The sequence below is a fragment of the Scyliorhinus canicula genome, chromosome 5, assembly GCF_902713615.1.
Source record: "Scyliorhinus canicula chromosome 5, sScyCan1.1, whole genome shotgun sequence".
Lineage (NCBI taxonomy): Eukaryota > Metazoa > Chordata > Chondrichthyes > Carcharhiniformes > Scyliorhinidae > Scyliorhinus > Scyliorhinus canicula.
Window position 1 is genome coordinate 81,902,115 of NC_052150.1, and position 24,771 is coordinate 81,926,885.

General features: G+C 46.7%; 1 protein-coding gene across 5 annotated transcripts in view; it reads right to left on the bottom strand.

Annotated features, from left to right (window-relative positions):
• colq (collagen-like tail subunit (single strand of homotrimer) of asymmetric acetylcholinesterase) overlaps positions 1 to 24,771 on the bottom strand; it is a 174,752-nt gene that overhangs the window by 81,794 nt on the left and 68,187 nt on the right. For all 5 annotated transcript variants that reach the window (XM_038797297.1, XM_038797298.1, XM_038797296.1 and 2 more), the window contains 3 exons: positions 3,070 to 3,114; positions 2,909 to 2,935; positions 109 to 180 (listed from right to left, as the gene is read on the bottom strand). In XM_038797297.1, the coding sequence (XP_038653225.1) occupies positions 109 to 180; positions 2,909 to 2,935; positions 3,070 to 3,114 (144 nt within the window). The remainder of the gene's footprint in view (positions 1 to 108; positions 181 to 2,908; positions 2,936 to 3,069; positions 3,115 to 24,771) is intronic.

Below are 24,771 nucleotides of genomic sequence, written 5' to 3' on the forward strand. Positions count from 1 at the left end.
TCTGCCCATGATTCAGAGATGTGAAACAGTTGTGTCTGTTTTAAGAGAAGGCCATATATGTTTGTGTGCAATACATATGTGAGAATCTGGAAAACCAATAGCCCTTACCTTAGGCCCAATTGGTCCTGGTGAGCCTGCTGCCCCTGGCAATCCATGAGGGCCCGGTAAACCTGTTCTACCCTTCAAAATAAATATTAAAGAATTAGCCAGATTTTTGGTTTGAGACAAAGGCAAGAAAACAGTCACATAAAAAAATTTTGGAGACAAACTAAATGAAAAAAATGAAAATCGCTTATTGTCACGAGTAGGCTTCAATGAAGTTACTGTGAAAAGCCCCTAGTCGCCACATTCCGGCGCCTGTCCGGGGAGGCTGGTACGGGAATCGAACCGTGCTGCTTGCCTGCTTGGTCTGCTTTAAAAGCCAGCGATTTAGCCCAGTGAGCTAAACCAGTATTTTGTGGTGTCTCGGCTGGGGGTGGGGGCAGTGGTGGGGCGGCTGCCATTCCGTAGCGCAGGGACTCACTTTAGGTACCTGGGGGTGCAGGTTGCATGGGAGTGGGGGGCTCCACAGGTACAACATTTCTAGTTTGGTGGAGAGAGTGAAAGCTGATCTGGCAAGATGGGATGGTCTCCCTCTATCACTGGCGGGTTGGATACAGGCGGTTAAAATGAACGTGTTGCCGCGATTTTTGTTTATTTTTCAATACCTGCTGATTTTCCTGCCAAAGGCTTTTTTCAGAGAGATTGAGGGAAGGATTACTTTGTTCATATGTGGAGGGAAGGTGGCCAGAGTTAGAAAGGTGCTGCTACAGAGGGGAAGGCAGGCAGGGGGTTTGGGTCTTCCAAACTTAATATATTACTACTGGGCGGCGAATGTGAAGAAGATGCAGAGCTGGGTCAGAGGGGTAGATTCCCAGTGAGTCAGATTGGAGGAGAGTTTGTGCAGGGGGTCGGGGCTGAAAGCACTAGCAATAGCGCCGCTCCCGATGGCCCCGGGGAAATACTCAGGGAGTCCGGTAATAATAGCTTCATTGAGAATTTGGAGGCAGTTTTGCAAATACCGGGTTGGGGGCAGGGTCAAGGGAAATGCCGATTCGGGGGAACCACAGGTTTGAGCCAGGGAAGTGGGATGGAAATTTTCAGAATTGGAGGAGAAGGGGATTAAGACACTAAAAGATTTGTTTCTTAGGGGACGGTTTGCGGGATTGAAGGAGCTGGAAGCGAAGTATGGGCTGGAGCAGGGGGAAATATTTAGATACATGCAGGTTCGAGATTTTTCCAGAAAGGAGATAAAAGGAAGGAGGATTACTTTGTTCATATGTGGAGGGAAGGTGGCCAGAGTTTCCTCGTGGAGGCGGCCTCCACATTGCTGGAGGAGGTGCTGACGACAGGGGGCCTGGAGAAGTGGGTAGGGTTTGCATTTTACGGAGCTATTTTTGAAAAGGAGAAGGCACCACTGGAAGGGATCAAAGCAAAGTGGGAGGAAGAGTTGGGAGAGGATATGGAGGAGGGGTTCTGGTGTAAGGTGCTCTAGAGAATGAATGCTTCCACCTCGTGCGCGAGGTTGGGGCAGATACAGCTGAAAGTGGTATACAGACCTCACGAGGGCGAGGATGAGCCGATTCTTTGAAGGAATAGAAGATGTGTGTGAACGCTGCGGGGGAGGCCTGCTAATCGCGTTCATACGTTTTGGTCCTGTCCAAAGCTAGAGGATTACTGGAAGGAGTTTTTTCGGTTAATTTCTAAAGTGGTGCACGGGAAACCGGACCCAGGCCCCCGGGAGGTCATATTCGGGGTGTCGGACCAGCCAGGGTTGGAAATGGGTGCGGAGGCAGATGGTGTAACTTTCGCATCATTGATCGCCCAAAGGCGGATCCTGATAGGTTGGAGAGCAACTTCTCCACCCTGTGCCCTGGCGTGGCAGGGGGACCTGTTGGAATTCTTGACTCTTGTGAAGGTTAAGTTTGAACTGAGGGGAAGGGTGGAGGGGTTCTACAATTCATCGGTATTATTCATTATGTACTTTCAAGAACTGGATAACATCGAACATTAGTTGGGGTGGGTGGGTGGGAGGGCTGGGGGGAGGGGGGCTGTATGTGTTAATGGCGACTATGGGTGATCCCTGATTCCTTATTGTCATTTGTTTGTGTGAACATGCGGGCTAATGTTTGGGGTTTGGTGGGAGGATGGGATCGTTGTTATTGATATGGAGTTCAACATATTTGTTACTGATTATTGTTTATTGTTGGTGGGTGTAAATTTGGGAGAAAATGTGAAAAAGGAGGCGAATAAAAAATATTTAAAAAAAAAACATTTTTCAGAGTACATCTGTTTTTGGATAGAAAACTGTCAAGAGTTAAGAATTGATCGTATCGGTGTGTATGTTTACTAAACAGACAATACATCAAACTAATTGCAATTTGCTCTTGGCAATGCTTTGTATTCATTTGTTGTGAGGAAAGCCGAATTACATTGCTAATACAGTAAACACTAGGTAGAAGTTGTCACGGTAAAGCCAGATAATGTGCTGCTGGATTGCAATTTGGTCATTGAGACACGGGATTGAAATCAGTGTAGAAAAAGCCACAAGACTGCAGGTCAATAAAAACTTGGAAGCTCGATTTTATTTTTGTTCAAAAAGTTAACAATCAAAATAATGCCTGAAATGTAACTGATTCTCAAAATGAAGGTTGCAATGAATGTGAATGTATATCAATGAATGTAGAGCAATATTAACAATGGAGAGTCCCGAGTGCCACACTTTTTGGAGGAAGATGTGATAGTAACTTTACTAGGGTTAGGTGATACCAGCAGTCTAATATCAGGCATATTTTATCTCAGATCCTTTTTGAACTCCAGTCGTAGGGGGACCACAGAACTGATGATTGTTAGCCTTATCATTACTTACTGTTCTTCCTGGCCTTCCAATTTCTCCCTAAGCGAAACAGAAACACACTTGATTGATACCTGTTTCTTGAACTGAGTCCGCAACGTGATGCTCCTTTAACAATACAAACTCTAGAATTGCTGAGCAAAGCCATGCAGGAAAGCCGATATAAAGATACTTACATTCTCACCTTTTGATCCCCTAATCCCTGGAATTCCTGGTGGACCCTGTTGATAAAAAAGTGCACTGTTTCAGTTTGAAAAATACCCAGTTCTAAGGGAAATGCCAAATACAACCACTGTACATTCAAACCTTTTCAGACCAATGGTTTCATTTGATTAAATAATTCCATAACTGTATCGGGGTTAATTTTCAGCAGAAACAAATGCGAATTCACAGGAGGATAAAGACTTTCACTTTCTGACAGCTGAATAAAGCAATGGCTACTAATAAAGTGAGATTTATCGTGTTAATAAGGGCACCAAATTTCTAGGCATTCTCAAGTGCAGAGAAGCACAATACCCATCCTGGCCATATAAACCCCATCACACCCAAACCCAGGAATGGAAGATTTGCAAGATGCACGTTAGAGGTACATGCACATTAGAGGTATAGCCGAACTTAAAATCCGAGTGGTCGGTGTCTTAGTCCTGAGGTCCAAGGAGGGGCAAAGACCAATTTTCTTGAATTCAGAATGTACTCCTCAGTGATATGCTGGGAATTTTAAAAAGATCACTGAGAATGTATTTAAGTGTGAACCTGCGTTTTGCAATCATAGAATTCCTACATGCAGAATGAGGCCATATGGTCCATCGAGTCTGCACCAAGGTTCTGAAAGGGCACCCTACCTAGGCCCACTCCCCCACCCTATCCCAATAACCTACCCCGTAGATCCTGGACATTAAGGGGCAATTTAGCATGGCCAATCCACCTTACCTGCACATCTTTGGACTATGGGAGAAAACCGGAACACCTGGAGAAAACCCATGCAGGCCCGGGGAGAATGTCCAAACTCTACACAGTCACCCAAGGCCAGAATTGAACCTGAGGCCCTGGCACTGTGAGGCAGCAATGCTAACCACTATGTGTCCATGCCCCAAGATCAATTATTTATTGGTAGCGAGACCTCAATAAATAAAACTCTCAACAGTTCTCTGCTCGTTTGACTAAAACTGCTTCCCACTGACAAGAATTCAGGGGCTTCTTGTAAAGGTCAGGATCCTAGGGCGAAATTTTCCGACCCCCAGCAGGGTCGGAGAATCGCCTGAGGCCCCCTAAAATCCCGCCCCCGCCGTGGCAGAGATTCTCCGCCACCCGGGAAGTGGCGGGGGCAGGAATCTCGCCGCTCCGATCAGAGAGGCCCCTGCGGTGATTCTCCGGCCCAGATGGGCCGAAGTCCCGCCGCTGGGAGGCCTCTCCCGCTGCTGAGGTTTGAACTACCTCTGGAACGGCGGGATCAGCAGCGCGAGCAGGACCCCGGGGTCCTGGGGGGGCGGGGGGTGATCGAACCCCGGGGAGTGCCCCCACGGTGGCCTGGCCCGCGATCGGGGCCCCCCGCTCAGACTGCGGGCCAGTGCCCTGGTTGCATTATTTTCCTCCGCGTCCGCCACGGCCTCCGCCATGGCGGAAACGGAAGAGAATCCCACATCGCGCATGCGCCGGCAGTGACGTCAGCGGCCGGCAGTGACGTCAGCGGCCAGCTGCCGCTGACGTCACTGCCGGCACATGCGCGGACCGGCGAAAGCCTTTCGGCCAGCCCCGCTGCCGGGGGCGCCGGTTTTTTGCGCTGGTCTTCTGGTGGCAACCGCTCCGGCGCGGGGCTGGCCCCCAAAGGTGGGGAGAATTCCCCACCTTTGGGGAGGCGCGACCCCTGAGTGGTTGCCGCCACTCCCCTACTCCGGGACCCTCCGTCATGCCGGGTAGGGGAGAATGCCGCCCCTAGTTGGTATATGTTGACCTCCAAACTTCAGCCCTTTTCCAGCATTGGACCCTCTTTACCCTCTTAAATGTATGGTCAATGTTAAAACCCTGTTCTCTCTATGTATAAGCCACAAATTGCACATCTGAAGGTTTTGGTGGGGTGAGTGAAGCCATTTTTTGCCTTTTCCAGACCAGCATGCTTTTATGCAGCATTCACAGGTATGGGGGCAGTGTGGGTATTTTTTGTCAGCTCTTAGTTTTAAAATCTACAGCAACCTGCATTCATACGTAGTAAAATGCTCTAAAGCACTGTACAAGGACAAAACGGTTTGACACTGAGTCACATAAGGAGATATTGCGTTAGGTGACCTAATACTAGGGTGGTATGTTGGTACCGTGGTTAGCACTGCTGCCTCACAGTACCAGGGGCCTGGGTTCAATTCCGGCCTCGGGTGACTGTCTGGAGTTTGCACTTTCTCCCTGTCTCTGCATCGGTTTCCTCCAGATGCTCCAGTTTCCTCCAACAGTCCAAAGATAGAACATAGAACATAGAACAGTACAGCACAGAACAGGCCCTTCGGCCCTCGATGTTGTGCCGAGCAATGATCACCCTACTCAAATCCACGTATCCACCCTATACCCGTAACCCAACAACTCCCCCCCCCCTTAACCTTACTATTAGGACACTAAGGGCAATTTAGCCTGGCCAATCCACCTAACCCGCACATCTTTGGACTGTGGGAGGAAACCGGAGCACCCGGAGGAAACCCACGCACACACGGGGAGGACGTGCAGACTCCACACAGACAGTGACCCAGCCGGGAATCGAACCTGGGACCCTGGAGCTGTGAAGCATTGATGCTAACCACCATGCTACCATGCTGCCCCTGATGTGTAGGTTAGGTGGATTGGTCATGTTAAATTGTCCATTAGTGTCCAAACGTTATGTGGGGTTACTGGTGTAACCTGACTGGGTAACTCCATGGTTAGTGAAAAGAAGTTGCTACGTTCTAACAAGCGTCAGGAGAGATGGGCTAAAGCTCAACAAGCAAAAGTGCCATTTTGGAGTAACTAAGGTCACATTCCTAGTTGACAAGCTCTCATCATACGGCATTGAACCTGACGAAGACAAAATAAGCAATTCTCAGCATGCCAAAACCACATGACAAGAAAGCCATCTTTAAGAGTGATGGATATGATCAATTTTATGGGGAAACTCATTCCAAACCTGTCAGCAAAAACAACACATCTACATGACCTCCTGCAGACAATGGATTTCACTTGGACTGAACAACATGAGCAAGAGTGGAAGAAGCTCAAGACTTCACCAACCACCACGCCAGTTCTCACAATTTTTGACCCATTTAAGCAGATTAGAGTGTCAACAGACACGTCTAAAGATTGTCTGGGAGCAGCTCTTTTGCAACTCGAGCATGAGGATTGGAAATCAGTCGCTTATACATCACGATCCATAATGACAACAGAGCAGAGGTACGCTCAAGTCAAAAAAATAATGCCTAGGTTTAATTACAGACTTGGAGAAATTCCACGGCTACATGTATGGTCTTCCAATTTCACAGATGAGACACATCATAATCCTTTAACATCATCAAAAGAAAACTGAACCAGATGTCTCCGTGCATTCAAAGGTTGATGATGAAGTTACAAATCTGTGACTTCAATCTCATCCACATGCCAGGCAAATATTTGTTCTTAGCAGATGCATTATAGAGAGCGCCGATGCAAAGTATTGGTGGTGAAATTGCTGAGGATGTAGATCTGCACGTCAATCTTATTTCCACACGACTAGCAGTACCAGATGCAAAACTACGTGAGGTCCAAGAAGAGACCAGGAAGGATTAAGAGGTGATGTGGAACATCAACTCACACTGGCCCAGAGGTCAATGTATGGAGTTCTTCAAAATAAGATCTGAACTCAGTATCATTAATTGAGTGGTACTTCATTTGAACACTATAGTCATACCTCAATCTCTTTGCAAGGATGCAAGGATACACGAAGGACATCTTGGGATTGAAAAATGTAAGCGGAGAGCTTGTGACTCTGACAAGGTATAAACCAGGATATTGACAGGATGGTCAGTTGTTGTGACACATGCCAGACGTACTGTTGCAAGCAAACAAGAGAACCTAAGCAAATATCTGATTTACCTTCGGTACCAAGGTAGAAAGTAGCTATTGATCTCTTTCACCTATGAGGGACAGATTATTTAATTATCATAGATTATTTTTCAAACTATCCCGAAATGGCTCTACTATCAAGCATAATGGCAAGCAGTATAACACAGCATACCAAGCCCATTTTTGCTGGACACAATAATCTGCAAGTTGTTGAGAGTGACAACGGTCCCTGTTTTAGCTGTAAAGTGCGGCAACACTTCGCAGTCACGTATGATTTCAATCACATTACATTGAGTCCATTGTACCCTCAAACCAATTGAAAAGCTGAAAAAGGTGTACATATTATTAAGCAATTGTTGAAGAATGCATTAGACAGCCGATCTGATCCATATCTCGCAATATCGCACTATTGAGTTACAGAGCATCACCACTGTCACATGGTAGATCGCCAGCAGAGTTACACATGAATAGCAGGTTGTGTACCACACTTCCATACTTGGCAAAGAAGGAGGAGAATGCAGTGGTACTGCAGGAAATGTAAAACATTAAAGAGAAATAAAAGCTGTTATATGATAGAGTGTCTAGAACATTACCGCTTCTGAGTAGTGACGGTATTGTGACAGTAGAAGATTAAGGCAATTGGTCAAAAGAAGCCATTGTACTTGAAGACGTAGCACCTTGTTCCTACAATGTACAGACAGAGGATGGGTTGGTTTTAAGAAGAAATCGTTGTGCACTCTTGAAAACCAGAGAAGACTTTCACAACAACGTGGTGGATGACGAATCTACATCAGAATCAACATCAGCTGCAGTGTCAGATAGTTCAGCAATTCCTGAGCATGAGAATGTCATGGAGAACATTGAATCTACAAGTTCTGAGCAACAAGGTTAAACTTTGAGAAGATCAACCAGAGTCAGAAGAAAACCTGATCGACTCAATTTGTAGATTTGGACTATTTGTACATACTCAGCTTTCTGTTCTTGTGTGTGTGTGTATATTATATGTATCTATATATCTGCTGAACCATTTTTAAAAATTAAAAAAAATAAAAGTGTTAGACTCATAGGCTCATGATGTCACATGTAAATATACTGATGATAAAGTATTAATTTATTTCTTCAAATGAAAGGGGATGTAGTGATATCATGGTTGCGTTGTAATTCACCGACTAATCACTAGGAGTCTCACTAGTATATAAGTGGATGAGAGTCAACTGACTCCTCAGCCTCCTCAGAGGAAGTATGAGAGAGAGCTTGCATGTGTATGATTTTGCTGTTGTTCATCTGTTGTCTTGTATATAGTTTACCCACAGTTAATATTAATAAATAATTTCTAACTTTAACTGCAAGTGTTCTTGTAATAAATCAGACATCCAACAAGATCATTACAGGGTTACAGGGATAGGATGGAGGTGTGGGCCTAGGTAGGGTGCTCTTTCCAAGGGTCGGTGCAGGCCTGATGGGCAGAATGGCCTTCTTCTGCACTATGGGATTATCTGAACACTTGGTCAAATAGGTTGCTTGTAAGGAGTGTCTCAAAGGAGCTCGAGAGGTCACGAGGTGAAAGGAGTAAATTTCAGAGCTCAGCGCCTCAACCGTCACTGATAGAACAATTAAAATCATGCCTGCACAAAGGGCTAGAATTGGAGGATGGCAGACTTCTAGATGCAGCGTACTTCCTTTTTTTTTACTCAATTCAGAGACGCCATTGATCTGTGATAAAGCAGAAGGAGGAGATAGGTTTTTAATTAGTAGTGGGATGAAGGGTTATGGGAAGAGGGCCCGAAGGTAGCGATGAGGCCGAGATGGGATCAGCCATGATCGTATTGAATGGCGAAGCAGGCTGAACTGCCTACAGCAATTCCTAGCTCTTATTTTCTTAAAATCAGATTCCTTCTTTTTCAAACAATGCTCATCTTCCTTCTGTTCAGATCTTCTTTTTCAGATTATAACTCTCCATCCAGATGTTGCTGGCAAAATATTGTGGAGCCTTAAGGAGACTTAAGATTAGGGAAGGGCAAAGAGGCAATGACAGGATTTGAAAACAAGGATAAGAATTTTACAACGGAGAGCATGATTTACAGGCCGTATCCCGCCAGAATCGGGATGGGTCGCGGCCGGTTAGTCCCGTGAGATACCTCTTCCGGGTTTCCCGATTGGCGTTACGCCCCATGAGATATAATGAGATCTTGCGAGACGTCACTATCTGGATCCCGCTTAACTGCTCACTTAACCGTGCCAACACCAGGGCCCAGGATCTATCGGCCTTGGCGAGGAGACTGCAGCCGGGCAATGTGTTACACTGGTCTCCACAAACAGAGACCAGGCGGAACTGCACTTGGAAGGGGGGGTGGATCTTCCAGGTGATCGGAAGCCTCCTGATGGTTGGCCTCTGGCAGGATTACACCCTGGCACTGCCAATGCCACCTGGGCACCTTGGTAGTGTCAAGATGCCCAGGTGGCATTTTGTCCATGCTGAGGATTGGGCCCACGTATGCCCTACCAGTCTGAGGTGGTGTGCAGAGGGGCTTGAGGACTCCCCAACAGGTGAGTTGGGGCATTGGGGGAAGGGGAATCCAGGGGTCGCGTTGTTGGGTTGAGACATCAGGGCGCCTTTTTTTGATCTCTTCCTGCAGAGTTCTTCAGTGCAGGAAATACAAATGACCGTGGCCTAAGCGAGAAAAAATAACAGAGTCATGTTCGATCGCGGGGTCGTTCTCACCTCTACCAGCGCCGGGAATGACGCTGCTAAACCGGACCAAAACAGGACTCTGGTTTTTATTTGTTAAATTGCGCCCTGAGGCTTTGCTTAACCATGACCAATGTAGGTCAGTGAACACATGGAGTGATGGGTGAATAGGTTCATTGGGACTTAGTGTGTATTCGGACACAAGCAGCAGGGATTTGGATGAATCTAAGTTTACACTCGAAGGCTGGCCAGGAGTGTGCAGGCATTGCCAAGACTCGAGGTAAAAGGCATGGATGAGTTGAATCAGAGGCTGAATCAGATGATGTTACACCTGTTGAAGTAGGCAGTTTTAGTGACAGTGTAGATATGTGACTGGAAGTTCATCTCAGCTCACCGAGGTCTGGGTTGACCTCGCACAGCGTACTGGCTCCCGGGAAGTCTGTTGGAGGCTTCGCCTAACATCTACCGGCCGTGTCGTGCTCCCATTCGAATGCGGAGGCAGCCAGAAAATTGGCTGCCTCTTGTAAAATTAAGCTGGTAGGTATGATACTGAAATATGGGGTGTCAGGACTCCAGAATGGTCCTCACTTTGTGTTCCTGACACCCACAGGGAAAGTCAGCCCAGTCATCAGCACCAGAAAATGTGTTGAACCGGGGAGAGGTTGAGGTTGCAGTGACTCCTAAAATGTGAAATGTTTCGGGGAAGGGGTATGAAATGGGTGACAGCGAATCAATACCACCCTACGCCCCATCCAATCTTTTCCATTGATGTGAATGGGAAAGAAAATGAGGCGTCGATATCACCCATTTTGTACCACTGCCCAAAGATAATCTTCACACCCTACCCTATTACCATCATGTTTCTGGGTTGTAAGCAGGAAAGAAACTGTTCATCATATCCAGGTGCTGGCCTATTTCATCCACTAGTTTAAAGATAGAAATGGGAGTAGGCCATTTAGCCCTTCAAGCCTGTTCCATCATTCACTGTATTATTCAGAGCATTTTCCTCTGGTGTTAAGGCAGGAAAATGCTTGAAGGATTGATTATTTCTTCAGCCTATATATATCTTTCCAAAGAAAAGAAAAATCTGTTATTCCAATGAAGCTTCACTTCAATAATATCTCAGGAATAAACAAATTAATCATCATCAGCCTTTTAGGAAGTTATTATTTCCTTTTCACTGGTCACAGCTGCAGCAGAATCAATTAAGGAAATACTTTGTGATTATAAATACAATGGTGACGTTTATAGGATTATTATGTTTTTGGACTATATCTATTGGTTTATAAGAATGTGTTTGCCACTGTATCTTTAAGCTTAAGATAAACTGCCTGACTGTAGACATGGGTGGTTTAATTGTTAAAGTTCAAAGAATGACTCAGATGGTTTATTTCAGATTAAGATTCTTGAAATTTGCACATAGGGACAAAGACAGCTGTACAGTGAGAAAACCCAAGTCTCCTAACACCTAGAAAGGTGCTATCAACATCAGGTTTTAAACTATTGTGCTGGAAACTGTCCCTTTGTTTATGAAATGAAAGGCCATTCTGATTAGAGATAGCTTATTAATGTTCCTACTTGTATACAGAGATAATGGGGGCGAGTCTCCTCTAGGCGGACCAAGTGCCTGTGCCGTCGTGAACGCCGTCACGTTTCACGATGGCGCGAACAGGGCCCGGGCACGACCTATTCCGGCCCCCACAGGGGGCCAGCACGGCGCTGGAGTGGTTCACGCCACTCCAGCGTCCCTACACGGTGCCAAATGGGCACCGCGCCAACCCGCACATGCGCAGTTGGGGAAGCGCAATCCTGCGCATGCGCAGTTGGGCCGCGCCATGCTGTGCATGCGCGGAGAACTTCTTACACGCGCTGGCCCCGACGCAATATGGCGTGGGTGTTCAGGGGCCGGCCGCGGTGGAATGTAGGCCGGGGGGGGGGGGGGCAGAGGCGGGCCTGCCGATCGGTGGGCCCCGATCGCGGGCCAGACCCCTTCGGAGGCACCCCCGGTGAAGAGCCCCCCTCCCCCCCCCCAACAGGCCGGCCCCTGAGCGTTCCCGCAGAGTTCCCGCTGGCAGAGACCAGGGGTGGACGGTGCCGGCGGGACCCTGTTGTGTCGGAGCGGCCGCTTGGCCCATCCGGGTCGGAGAATCGCCGCTCGCCGTTTGCGGTGATTTTCCGAGGGGCCTTGCACGATTCGCGTGGTGCTGGTTTCGGGGTGTTGGGAGAATCGCAGTTTGGGTGCTGGGGTGGCGTGGTGCAATTCGCCCGGCGCTCCGGCGATTCTCCCGCCCGGCGTTGGGGGGGGGGGGGGAAGAATACCGCCCAATGTGTTCCTGTTGCAATGGAGAAGGGGGTAGAGAAAACCATTCAGAAGTCAGGTTCCAGACTTTCCTATAAACCCAGACAGATGGAGGGTTTTGCGGTTGCAGTTTGTTCTTGTGAGGCTTGTAGTTAAAGCATTACCAGCCTCGATGGAGATCTTAACATTATGAAATTACAGACATCATGATAATGAGATTCCACTGCACTATTAATGATATTTGCATTCATGCACTTCACATCAAGATATCTTCAAAAACAATTAATTGCTTTTGGGACTGAAGCAACTATTGTTTTGTGGATTGTTATAATAATAAATTTGGGCCTAATAAATTTGAACCAAATCTTCTGGTATTTGATAATCAGAAATGAAACATACAACTGAAGATGTGTATCAGCCATCATGCAGAGATCCTGATGCTTAGATCCACATGTGAATTGTCTGGGAGCTTTAACCTTACGGTGGACAATTCCCCTGCTCACCAGGACTGTAGCTCTGACATTCGCGGAGAGTTGGAGACTTGGGAGTGACCCGTGGGGCTTACTCGGATAGTTCCCCAGGGAATGTTAGACAGATGAAAACCTGGTATGAAACCTGGGTAACTCTACATCTGACACCACCCCATCCCCCACACAGCCCTTCAAACCTCCAGACCACCAGCACAAACCAGTCCAACTACAGTGCTGACTTGACCTGACCACCCCTTCCAACCAGGCTAAACCTGCCCTGACCCAACCAAACTGTCTCACAGAGTCAATCACCCCCCAGACCCCCAGCCCAGCCTGACTAACCCCGAACCGACTTCCCACTCAACCACGTACCATCTCACCTATACTAGCCACTTACCACTTTATAATGTCCATAAGAAGACTTGATGCTCAAACATTCCATATGGCAGCTAGTACCTTAAAATGGGATTATGTTTGGTCTTCCCCAGTTCTACTCCACTCTGACAGAGTTCCCTGGGGTTCACTGCCCTGTGCATTTCTTTGACGGCCAAGGTTGAAAATCCTGGAAGAAATGCACAGCAGCATCTGGTCAGGAGAATCTTTGTGAACTGAGGCAATGCACACAGCATTGTTGTTGCTCAGAAGAACTAGGCCCTTGACCTGGTGAAGGTTCCATTATGTTCAACAGAGGAGTTGAAGATTATATGGTATGAACTATTGCTTAAAAATATAGAAACTAGGAGCACTGGTAGGCTATTTGGCCCTTTGAGCCTGCTCCACCATTTAATATGATCATGCCTGATCCTCGATCCCAATGCCATGATTTTGTTTTCTCCCCATATCTCTTGGTGCCATTAAAATCTAAAAATCTGTTTCTTAAATACATTCAGTGACGTGACCTCCACAGCCTTCGGTTCACTACCCTTTCAATGAAGAAATATTTCCTCATCTCAGTCTAAAATGGTCTACCCCGTATCCCGAGACTGTACCCCCAGTTCTATATTCCCCAATCAGGGAAAACATCCTCCCTGGATCTAGTCTGTCCAGCCCTGTTAGAATTTTATACATTTCAATCAGATCTCCTCTCATCCTTCTAAACTCTGGTGAATACAGGCCCAGTGGAATCAATCTCTCCTCATAGGGCAGTCCTGCCAACCCCGGTATCAGCCTAGTGAATCTCCGCTGTGCTCCCTCTATGGAAAATATATTGCTTCTTAGGTAGAGAGACCAAAACTGTACACAGTACTCCAGGTGTGGTCTCACCAAGGCCCTGTATAACTGCAGTAAAACATCTCTACTTTTGAACTCAAATCCTTTTGCAATGAAGGGCAACATACCATTTGTCTACCTAATTGCTTGATGCACCTTCTTCTCCAGTTTCATTGGCTGGTTTGCAAGGACACCCAGACCCCTTTGTATATCCACACTTCCCTATATATCACCATTCAGATAATACTCTTCCTTTCTGTTCTTCACACTGAAGTGCATAGCTTCACATTTAGTCGCGTTGCACTATATCTGTTATGTGTTTGCCCACTCACTCAACTTGTATAAATCACCTTGAAGCCTCCTTGCATCCTCCTCATATCTCACAATTCCACCCAGTTTTGGAATTCCGTCAGCATATTTGGAAATAATACATTTGGTTCCCTCATCCAGGTCATTTAAATATATCGTTAGTTCTTGTGAATTTTTAAGAATTGCAATTTGGATGTTTGTTCTTGGGCAAGTTTCTTACTTGGCATTAACTAATGTATTCATTTGTTTACACTTTCAGAAGCTGATCACCATCAATCCAGTTCATTTACACACTAGAGATCTTCACGGTTTCTGACAACAAGCCACATCCATCCTTTAAAATTCTTCTTTATCTTTCCATTTTAATCTCATTAAGCCTTGGACTAATGAAGCAATTAACTGAATGAGTTCAGTTACACACAGACTGGCAAAAATAATCTCAATTAACATATTCATTATATCCCAGAGATCTAGCAGATTGATGCTAAATGTTTTCTCATGATTATCCTATGTCCACTTTTTAATGTTAACCCATTTGTAATGCCTCCTTTAAAGCCTGATTATTGTCCATGTCTTGCATAACGTGGGTATAGGCTGCTTCATTGAGGAGTGGTGAATGATACTGAATACTGCAATCAGCAGTAAATATCCCCACTTCCAATCTTATGGTCGAGGGAATAGTCGCGTTGCATATGTCGATGCAATGACATTAGTTAAAAATGGGATGGAACACGTGAAAGTTCTTATCTACCAGCCTGAGGGTTCAACTTCCCTCCAAAACAGTAGTCTACACTTAACAGAACCCGCATTCTTCATGCAAGGATTTCAGTTCCACAAATGGAATTCAAAAGACTGTGATCACCTGGATCAGTCTGTTCACCATATTGTGCTTGAACGTGGCCTACATTTAAATTTGCTGCAGGAATCCAGTCGATCTACCTAACAATACATAGTGCTGTGATCTGGCTGCCCAAATTGGATTTAGACTTGTAAAGCTTCAAGATGTTATTTACAAGTTGTTGAAGGGAAAATCATTGATGAAGCAGCTGAATACGTTTGGAACAAAGATACTTTCCTGAGGAACACCTGTAGCGATGCCCTGGGGCTCAGATGATGGGTCTCCAACAACCATGCTTCTGAAAAGTGGAGAATTTTCACCCTGATTCCTATTGACTTCAATTTTACTAGAGCTCCTCAGTATCAACCTCAGTCAAAGGCTGACTTGCTGTTTTAACCGTGTAAAACCTCTCGGTCTGAGTCATTAATAGTCCAATGTATAAGAGAAACATGATGACGTAAATATCTAAGAAAGAATTGTAACGTAAACCAGGAAATGTGTGTAAATGTGATCCCAACTGAATGGAAGAAATACAAGTGAATATGTAACTTTGGAGGCAATGTACAGTCATAACAATTCAAAATGTTCTGTAATGTTTATTGGAGGTTTTATGAATAAAGTATATTTTTGGGGGGAAAAAATTGGTCCCCACAAACGGGGACCAGATGGAATGGCACTCATAGTGCCTCCCAGGGGATCATAGGCCCCCAGGTAAATGCCCTTTGGGAAGGGTGGTACCCTGGCACTGCTGGTGCCACTGAGCACTCTGGCAGTGCCACATGGATGCCAATCTGGCACTGCCGATGTGCCCGGGTAGCACTGCCAGCTGTGTGGGGCACTGTCAAGTTGGCACTGCCAAGGTGGCATTTTTTAAGTGGGTGTGATTGGGCTGAGAGTGCCTTGTGTTTGGGGGGAGGGGGGTTTCGGAGGTGTGTTCGGGACATTAGAGATCGGGACACTATTTCAAAATGGCGACACTGAGGAGTTCCGGTGAGCGGAGATCCGCGGTGTAGGAAACGGGCTTATGTGCGGCCTTGGCTGCACGTTCCCCGCTGAGGCCCCTTATCCACCAGAGAGTGGCACTGAAAAGAATTCTGGGAGAAATCAGTGCAGTCAACACAACTTGGAAGGTGATTGAGGAGGACCAACTACCAAAGAATGGAATCGTGTTTCCATCCCTCCTTCCTCCTCAAACCAAAACAAGAGGGAGTGAGACAGTATTTTCAGAGAGCACCAGACCTGTGAGGACCACTCTTCTGAGTGTGGATTTAACAAGGTAGCTGATTGGTGAGTACGTGCTTATGAATGTTATAATGGGCCAGGGTATAGAGAACACCAAAGTATATCATTGAGTTCACCTGACCCACAACTTTTAATAGATTTTGGTTGTGGGGAAAATCTTTTAATAGATTTTGGTTGTGAGTGCACAAGGGTCCACTCTCCAGGTGTTATGCAACAGAGACCTTAAGTACTTTTAAAACAAAACAATGTTTATTCTATGAATTCAGTTAACACTTTATAAACACACCGTAAACAGTTTATCAACTACCAACACCGATAACCTCCACAGATACAATCCTCCATAGGTAACCCTTAATGACTTTCCTAACAACATACATAAGTCAAAAATACCCTTTTTAACAAAGACGGCAGGTTTGAAATCTCTTCAGAAAGCTGGTATCATTTTTGCATTATCAAGTAATCTGAACACCTTTTTAACATACAGAGAGAGAGAGACTCCAACATCCTTGTAGACTAACTACAGCTTTCAACTGAAAACAAAACTAAGACACTGCAGCAGTGGCGTACAGAGGGGGGGGGCGACGGTGCATTGGCCCCGGGCATCCATTGGATGAAGGCATCCAATCAGAGAATGAAAAAAAAAAAATTTTTTTTTTTTTTTTTTTTTTAAATTTTTTTTAAAATTTAGATTACCCAATTATTTTTTTCAATTAAGGGGCAATTTAGCGTGGCCAATCCACCTACTCTGCACATTTTTTGGGTTGTGGGGGCGAAACCAACGCAGACACGGGGAGAATGTGCAAACTCCACACGGACATTGACCCAGAGCCGGGATCGAACCTGGGACCTCAGTTCCGTGAGGCGGTTGTGCTAACCACTAGGCCACCGTGCTGCCCCAGATAAGGAAATAAGATAGTAATTTTAAAATTTCAGCGGTGATAAATCAATTTTTGGAGGCTCACCACACTGCAGAGGCAGTTGTTAGCCCTTTATTCCTTTAACATGGTGTACCCTTTCTGTCTAGAGAAAATGGTCCTTCTCCCCATCCCCCCCACACGCATGCGCATGATGTACGTGGTGCAACCATCAAAAGCAACAAGCAGACGTGGCTGTTCGTTCCTGCGTTTCCTCGAATCATAACTCGTCTTTTCTTCAGCTTTTTGTGCATCTAGATTAGTTCTTTTACCTACTCAGGTCAGTGAATAGCTCTAGAACAGGTGCAACTACGGTTTTTATAGGTTTTTTGGCGATATTTAATGAAATATTTACGTGGGATGTAGTAAGAGTGAAGCCTGGATGATCAGAGGACTGCTATGGCATTTAATCTCGGAATAGGAGACATTTATTCCTTAACATGCTAATATTCGAATACAGATACCACTAATTTGCAAGTCTATGATATAAATTGCACAAAATTATCAGTGGAGAATCAGTGTGAAATAATACGAAGGAACAAAGAAATGAAATATGGTTTATCCGTCTGCAACTGACCGATTGTTTACCATTTTCTTCCCATTTTCTCATGCGTCTTACGGTTTTTGAGATAGAAAATGAAATGTTACGAGTATTTTGTGTACAACCGAGTGGAGCACAGAACAGGAAAAAAAAGAGGGCCAGAGTCGAAGAAGAATCCCATCAAAGAGGGGCATTAGATGCATGGATAAAAAGAAGTAAAGAAGAAGTAGGAGAACCTGGAGAAGTAAAAGATGATGTGGGTGCAGAGAAGGATTTTTCTGATACGGATTCAGCTCGGTCAGAACATAATACTCTCTCTCCTCAGTCTCGTTGTCAGGATGATGATCCATGTGAAGAAAATAAAGAAGATATTTGCATATTTTTGCAAAGAAGCGATTTTGGCTGTTTGAAGAAACCGATTCCAGATCATTTGAAGATGACAATATTACAACATGGCCCTGAAAGATATCAGAATAAAAGTGGTCCATTTGCTGAGAAGGATGGGAGATCATTTTCCAAACAGTGGTTTGATAAAGTTTCCACAAACGGAGAAATTGTGGAGAGAAAATGGTTGTTATACTCTCCATATTGGAAAGCATGCTACTGTTTTGTTTGCTTTTTGTTTTCAAAGGAGCATTTGTTGTCTGTGTCAAACTTTGGAAAGGAAGACGGTTTCTCCACTTGGAGAAAATTAAATCCAACAATACCTGACCATGAGAAAAGCCCTTCTCATAGAGCTCACATGAGGGAATACCTGAACCTTGTAGTTCGACTCCATCATTCAACTACGATAGATGCTGAACTTCAACAGCAAATGTCTGCTGAAAAGAAAAGATGGAAAGCTATAACTGAACGGATTGTCGAGGTTATATCCTTTCTGGCAAAACAGAATCTGGCCTATCGTGGACATCGAGGAGAAGGAATATCTGGGTTATCAGAGCCAGGGGAGACAGTCAGTGAAAATACAGGAAACTTTCTAGCAACAATCAGACTTTTGGCCAAATATGATGACATCTTAGCAAAACACTTGCAGAGAGGGAAAGAGAAACCAAAAAGTGTCACCTACTTGTCCAACAGAATTCAAAATGAAATAATCAATCTTCTTGGTGAAACTGTCAAGAAAAATATAATTTCCGAAATTAAGGATGCAAAATATTTTAGCATAATGCTGGATTCAACTCCAGATATTGCCCATGAAGATCAGGTTTCTGAAATTCTGCGTTACGTTCATATTGATGAAAACAGAAAAGTAGAAATAAAGGAGACATTTCTGGGATTTTTTCAAGTCAACAAGAAAGATGCAGTCAGCTTGGTAAATAAAATTCAGGAAAAATTGGAAGAAGACAAAATTTCCATGAATGACTGTCGTGGTCAAGCATATGATAACGCAGCAGTTATGGCTGGAGTGAGAGGAGGTGTTCAACAAAAAATTGTTGAAGTTAACCCAAAAGCTGTGTTTGTGAACTGCGAGAACCACAGCCTCAATTTGTCCTGTGTCCATGCAAGTGAGGTGCAACCTGTTGTTGTTACATTTTTTGGCATTCTAGAAAAACTCTACTTTTTTTTCTTCATCTACTTCTCGTTGGGAAGTGTTAAAATCATTTGTCACTCGGACTGTGAAAAGACAGTGTGACACAAGATGGAGTTCCAGCCATGATGCTGTGCAAGTAATCCACGAAGAGTGTGACAACGTTATTGCAAGCCTTCAACACCTGCTGGAAGGAGAATTTTCAAGGGAAACTAAATCTGATGCAGGATCGCTACTGAACTCTATTCAACAGTTCCCGTTTATAGCTTTATTAAATTTTTGGTACTCAGTTTTATCATCAGTGGATAAAGTCTCAAAACGTTTGCAGGATCCGAAAATGGGGTTCCATGAAGCTTCTTGTGATCTGAGAGGACTTATTCATATCTTGAATTAGAATGACGAAATTATCCACAATGCAATAGATTTAGCCAATGAATATTGTCAAAATTGGGGAATACCAATTGCACGAACAAGGAGAAGAAGAATAATGCCTGGAGAGTCAGCAAGGGATAGTGGACTGACGGCACAAGAAGAAATGAATAGAGTAATGGTAGAGATTGTGAACAGATTAAAAACTGAAATTGAAGACCGCAGTGTCCGTCTTCAAAGACTCAGTGACCGATTTTCTTTTCTTCTGAACTTGAATTCAGGAGTGATTGAAGATGAACAAGAAAGAGAGAAATTAAAAAAGGAATGTTCAGGCTTTGCAAATTATTATGACAATGATGTGGTTGCAATTCAGTTATATGACAAAATTATTGATTTTGTGATGCTCCTTCGAGCTGGAGGGAATAGAGTTCCCCCTGATCCTAAAGATGCTCTGGAGTCTTTACTGCAGTATGGGAGGTATGTCTTTCCGACGCTGTGTGTTTCATACAGATTACTGCTTACAATCGCATTTTCAGTCGCAAGCTGTGAAAGGTCATTTTCAAAACTGAACTTAATAAAAACATATCTGAGGTCTTCTATGTCACAGGAGCGACTGACCAACCTGGCTTTAATAAGCATTGAAAAAGAATTTCTCACAGCTGATGTAAAAAGTGAAGTAGTTCAGGTGTTTTGTGACAGGAGGTATCATTTGGGGAAAAGAACTTAATAAATTTGATTGATTTATATTAAAATCGAATAAAGCGTTTATTTCATGTTTCATCTGTGTTTATATATTCAAAATGTTTTCCTTTCTCATAATATTTCTCAGTATATTAGGCCTTATACTTGAGTCCTAGGGGCATACAATCAAGATTTGCCCCGGGCATCACCAGACCTCTGCACGCCACTGCACTGCAGCTCTGAGCTCAAAATGGAAGTAAAAGACAGAATCATATTTCAGCTCCACCCACACAATGACATCACTGCAACTATTTGATGAACACCCATTTCTTAAAGATACATTCCCATGACAGTGGTTTTATTTTATTAAAGTAACATCATATTTAACAGAGGGTTAGTCATGACAGTCGGTGGGGCTTGGTGTTCTGCCTGCGACATGTGGTCAATCATGAATGCTGACAACATTCTAATAATCATATCTGCGGGAAGTGTATCCAACTGCACTTGCTGAATGAATGGATCGGTTTGAGCAGCAGCTGGAGATACTAAGAAGCAATCAAATGGCATAAAACATTACAGATGGATGTTCTTGAGATGTGGTCACACCCATGGTGCAGGAAGAAAGATGGGTGACTGTAATATCACTGTAATATGGGAGATGGGAAGGCAGCCAATGCATGAATCCCTGTGGCTGTGTCCCTCTCTAACAAGCATTCCCTTTTGGATGCTGATGAGGAAGATGGCACATCAGGTGACAGCAGTAGCAGGGGCACCATTGCTGGCCCTACTGTATAGAGGAGGGGGGCAAAGCAGAATAGAGTAATGCTAATTGGGGATTTGATAATCAGGGGCACAGATAGACACTTCTGATGTCATGAAAGAGACTCCAGGATGATGTGTTGCCTCCCCAGTGCCAGCGTCATGGACGTCTCTGAACGGGTACAGGACATCCTGAAACAGGAGGGCAAACAGGTAGATGTCCTTGTCCACATTGGTACAAAAGAGCAGCAAGGTCCTGCAAAGACATTACAAGGAGTTAGGTAGTAAACTAAAAAGTAGGAGCTCTAGGGCAGTCATTTCAGGATTATTCCTCATGTCACATGCTAGTGAGGCTAGGAACGAGAGATACTACAATTGAACACGTGGTTAAAGAGCTGGTATGGGGGGAGGGCTTCAGATATGGAGATCATTGGGATGTCTTCCAGGGAAAGTGGAACCTATACAATCAGGACGGGTTGCATCAAAACTGGAGGGGCACCAATATCCTGGCCGGGTGGTTTACTAATGTAGGTCGGGAGGGTTTAAATTTGTATGACAGGGGAGTGGGAACCGGAACAGCAGGCCAGCAATTGTAGAGACTAGGGAAGAGTTTGAGACTAAGACAAATATAGCTAAGAGGGAGAGCAGGCAGAAGGAAGTCGCTGATCCCAGTGGGTCTGGAGTGTGTTTGCTTCAATGCAAGAAGTATAACAGGTAATACGGATGATTTTAGCGATTGGGTTAATGTGGGGATATCGATATTACAGAGACATGGCTAAAGGAGGGACGGGACTAGCAGCTTAATGTACCGGATATCGATGTTTTAGATGAGACAGAGGGGGTAGCAGAAAGAGTGGGGGAGTTGCATTACTGGTTAGGAAACATATCACAGCTGTGATGAGGGAGGATATCTTTGAGGGATCCTGCACTGAGGCATCATGGGTAGAGTTCGCGAATGGGAAGGGTGCAGACACAATGTTGAGGTTGTACTATAGGCCTCCCAACATCCAGCAGGATACAGAGGAACAGATATGTTGTCAGATTCTGGAAAAATGTGAAAATAGCAGGGTTGCTTTGGTGGGTGATTTTAATTTCCCCCATATTGACTGGGACGGTGTGTCCAAGAGGGTTTTTTGAAACAGTATGTGGATAGTCCAACCAGGAAAGAGGCCTTACTGGACCTAGTATTGGGGAATGAGCCCGGTCAGGCAATCAAAGTATCAGTAGGGGAACATTTTGGGAATAGTGATCATCATACCCTATGGGCGAAATTCTCCGCACCCGCGGAAAGTCGGCAAACGGTCGTAAAAATCGGGACCGTTTTACGACGGTCGCGAAGGCTTCATTTCCCGACCGATTCACTTCCTGGAAATGGGCTAGCAGCGCGGCCGCGTCAATTACGTGCGTGATGACGACGGAACGCGACGACGACACGAACCCGCCCATGTGACGCCGCCCGACGCCGTAAAAAGGCGCGGGCGACCACAGAATCTGTCGGGCAGGATGTCGGAGCCTAGGCGAGCTGCTCCTCGCTTTATTGATGCAGACGTCGAGGCGCTGCTCGATGCCGTGGAGCAGAGGAGGGGCATCATCCGCCCGCGGAGAGGGCATCGCCAACCTGCCAGCACGGTACGCCAGGCCTGGCGTGACGTGGCTGCTGCCGTCACTGCTGTGGGGCAGACCCCTCGCTCAGCAGAGCAGTGCCGAAAGAAGCTACACGACCTCACCAGGTCTGCCAGGGTAAGTGCCATGAGGGTGCCCCCTAGTCACAACCATCCCTCCCCCTTAACTGCCCGGGGGGGGGGGGGGGGGGGGGGGGGGAGAGGGATTGCGGCAGAGTTATTTGAGGGTGGTTCACAAAGTTGTCACAGACCCAGCGCTCTGGCCCCGGCGAGAGATGCAATCATCTGATGACAACTTGCCCCCCCCAAACTTTGCCAGTATCAGAACGGACTGCTGATACCTACCGTTTTGTATTGATCTACCTATGTTCCCTCCCCCAACAGGCCAAGGCCGCTCATAACCACCGTGAGCGGCACAAGACTGGAGGGGGTTCGCCCAACATGCACCCCCTCAGCACCTTTGAACAGAGGGCACTGGACCTTGTTGGGGGGTCTGCCACCCGCGATATCGCGCAATGCGAGGTTGGCGGAACTGCAGCAAGTGAGACAACCCTCCCTGACAAACACCACCCCCCCCCCCCCCCCCCCATCCTCTGTCCCTTTACACACCCTGCCCACTGGGACACCTCCCCATCCTCTGTCCCTTCACACACCCTGCCCACTGGGACACCTCCCCATCCTCTGTCCCTTCACACACCCTGCCCACTGGGACACTTCCCCATCCTCTGTCCCTTCACACACCCTGCCCACTGGGACACCTCCCATCCTCTGTCCCTTCACACACCCTGCCCACTGGGACCGTCCAGCGGCCTGCCGAGCAAATCGAAATAACCCGTCTCATTCTCTTCCCTAGGACGTGATGCCGAACGACCAGGGCCGTCTGGCTGCAGACGGAGACAGGAATCTGCCGCCACCTCACCCGGGGCCTCACAACAGAGGGTGCCCGATCAGCGGGCAGCCCTATCCGCCCCAACCCAATCTGCGGACCAGGACGCACAGAGGGTTCGAAGTCCTCCACCACCACCAGAAATGGCCAGGGACAACCCTCCTGTCGCTGAGCAGCCCCACACCATGGACGAGGACCTAACCATTGAGAGCGTCGGGCTTGCGGCACTGCTTTCTCCCACCACATCCATCATCCCAGAGATACACACCCCGGCGGGCCTATTTAGTGATGAGTCTCCTGGGGCACAGTCTGGTTGGCACATCACAGATGAGCAGGTACAGCAGGTGGAGGTCGGAGCAACAGAGGGCCCGGACTCGCGGAGGCCAGACCAGGCCCAGGATGCAGCTGGCTCCCAGACGTTTTCGGAGTTCCTGGAGTTTCTCAACCCACCCGCACAGCCGATGCCTCAGGAAACCCAGGGAAACAATGACGGGATGAGGGCTTCCTTCCAGACTCTGCAGACGCTGTTAGAGGAGTCGAACCGCGTCCAAGAGCAGGGAGTGGTGCCGCTCATGGCAGAGACCCAGTCCGACACCGCACGGGTGGCATCCGCGGTGGAGGCAATGGGTCAGGTTATGCAAGACGTTGGGGTTAATGTGCACGCGTCATCCTCGGCCCTGGACAGGGTTGCCCTCTCACAGGCAGCAATGTGCCAGAGCCAAACCGACATTGCCGGCGCCCTGCGGGCCATGGCCGAGTCTCAGCAGGTCATTGGCCAGTCGCAGCAGTCAGTCGCCGAGAGCATCAACCGCCTGACACATGTGCTGGATGGCGTCGTGCACACTCAGGTTGAGATCGCACAGTCCCTGGCGGGAATGTCTAACTCCCTGGACTCCGTCTCTGCAAACCTTCGGATCCTGGTGGATACCGTTGCAGGCCTCCACGACTGGCAGCGCCAGGTGTCGGTGGTGCGACGGGGAACCTCCCCGCTCGCACCTCTGTCCCAAAGTGAGGCCCGGGGGCCACCGGGCTCCCCGAGGGAGGAGGAGGTTTCGGGGCCCGTCCCATTACTCCATCACGGGACGTCCCGGAATTCTCGGCCTCCCCCCGTCCCATCCCTGGTGCATCGGGTGGGCAGCAGGCAGAGCAGGGTGGCACAATGTCACCCGAGACGCCCGCACAGCAGCCTGGCCCATCAAGGCCGGGTCGCCCCAGGAAACGCTTGGCCAAGGAGAAACGAGTCGAGGGGGGCGATTCGCAGCAATCCTCCTCCACTCCTGCTGTATCATCTGGGGATTCACTTAGACGTAGTGGTAGGGCCCGTAAGGCAACTAAGATAGACACTGAGTAAGTTGGCACGGGTGAAGGGCACAGTTTAGTTGTAGGGCTAGGGCACCTGTAAATAATTGTTAATATTAAACGCACTGTTCCACCTTACTTGTAATACCGTGTGATTGTTCCACAGCCAC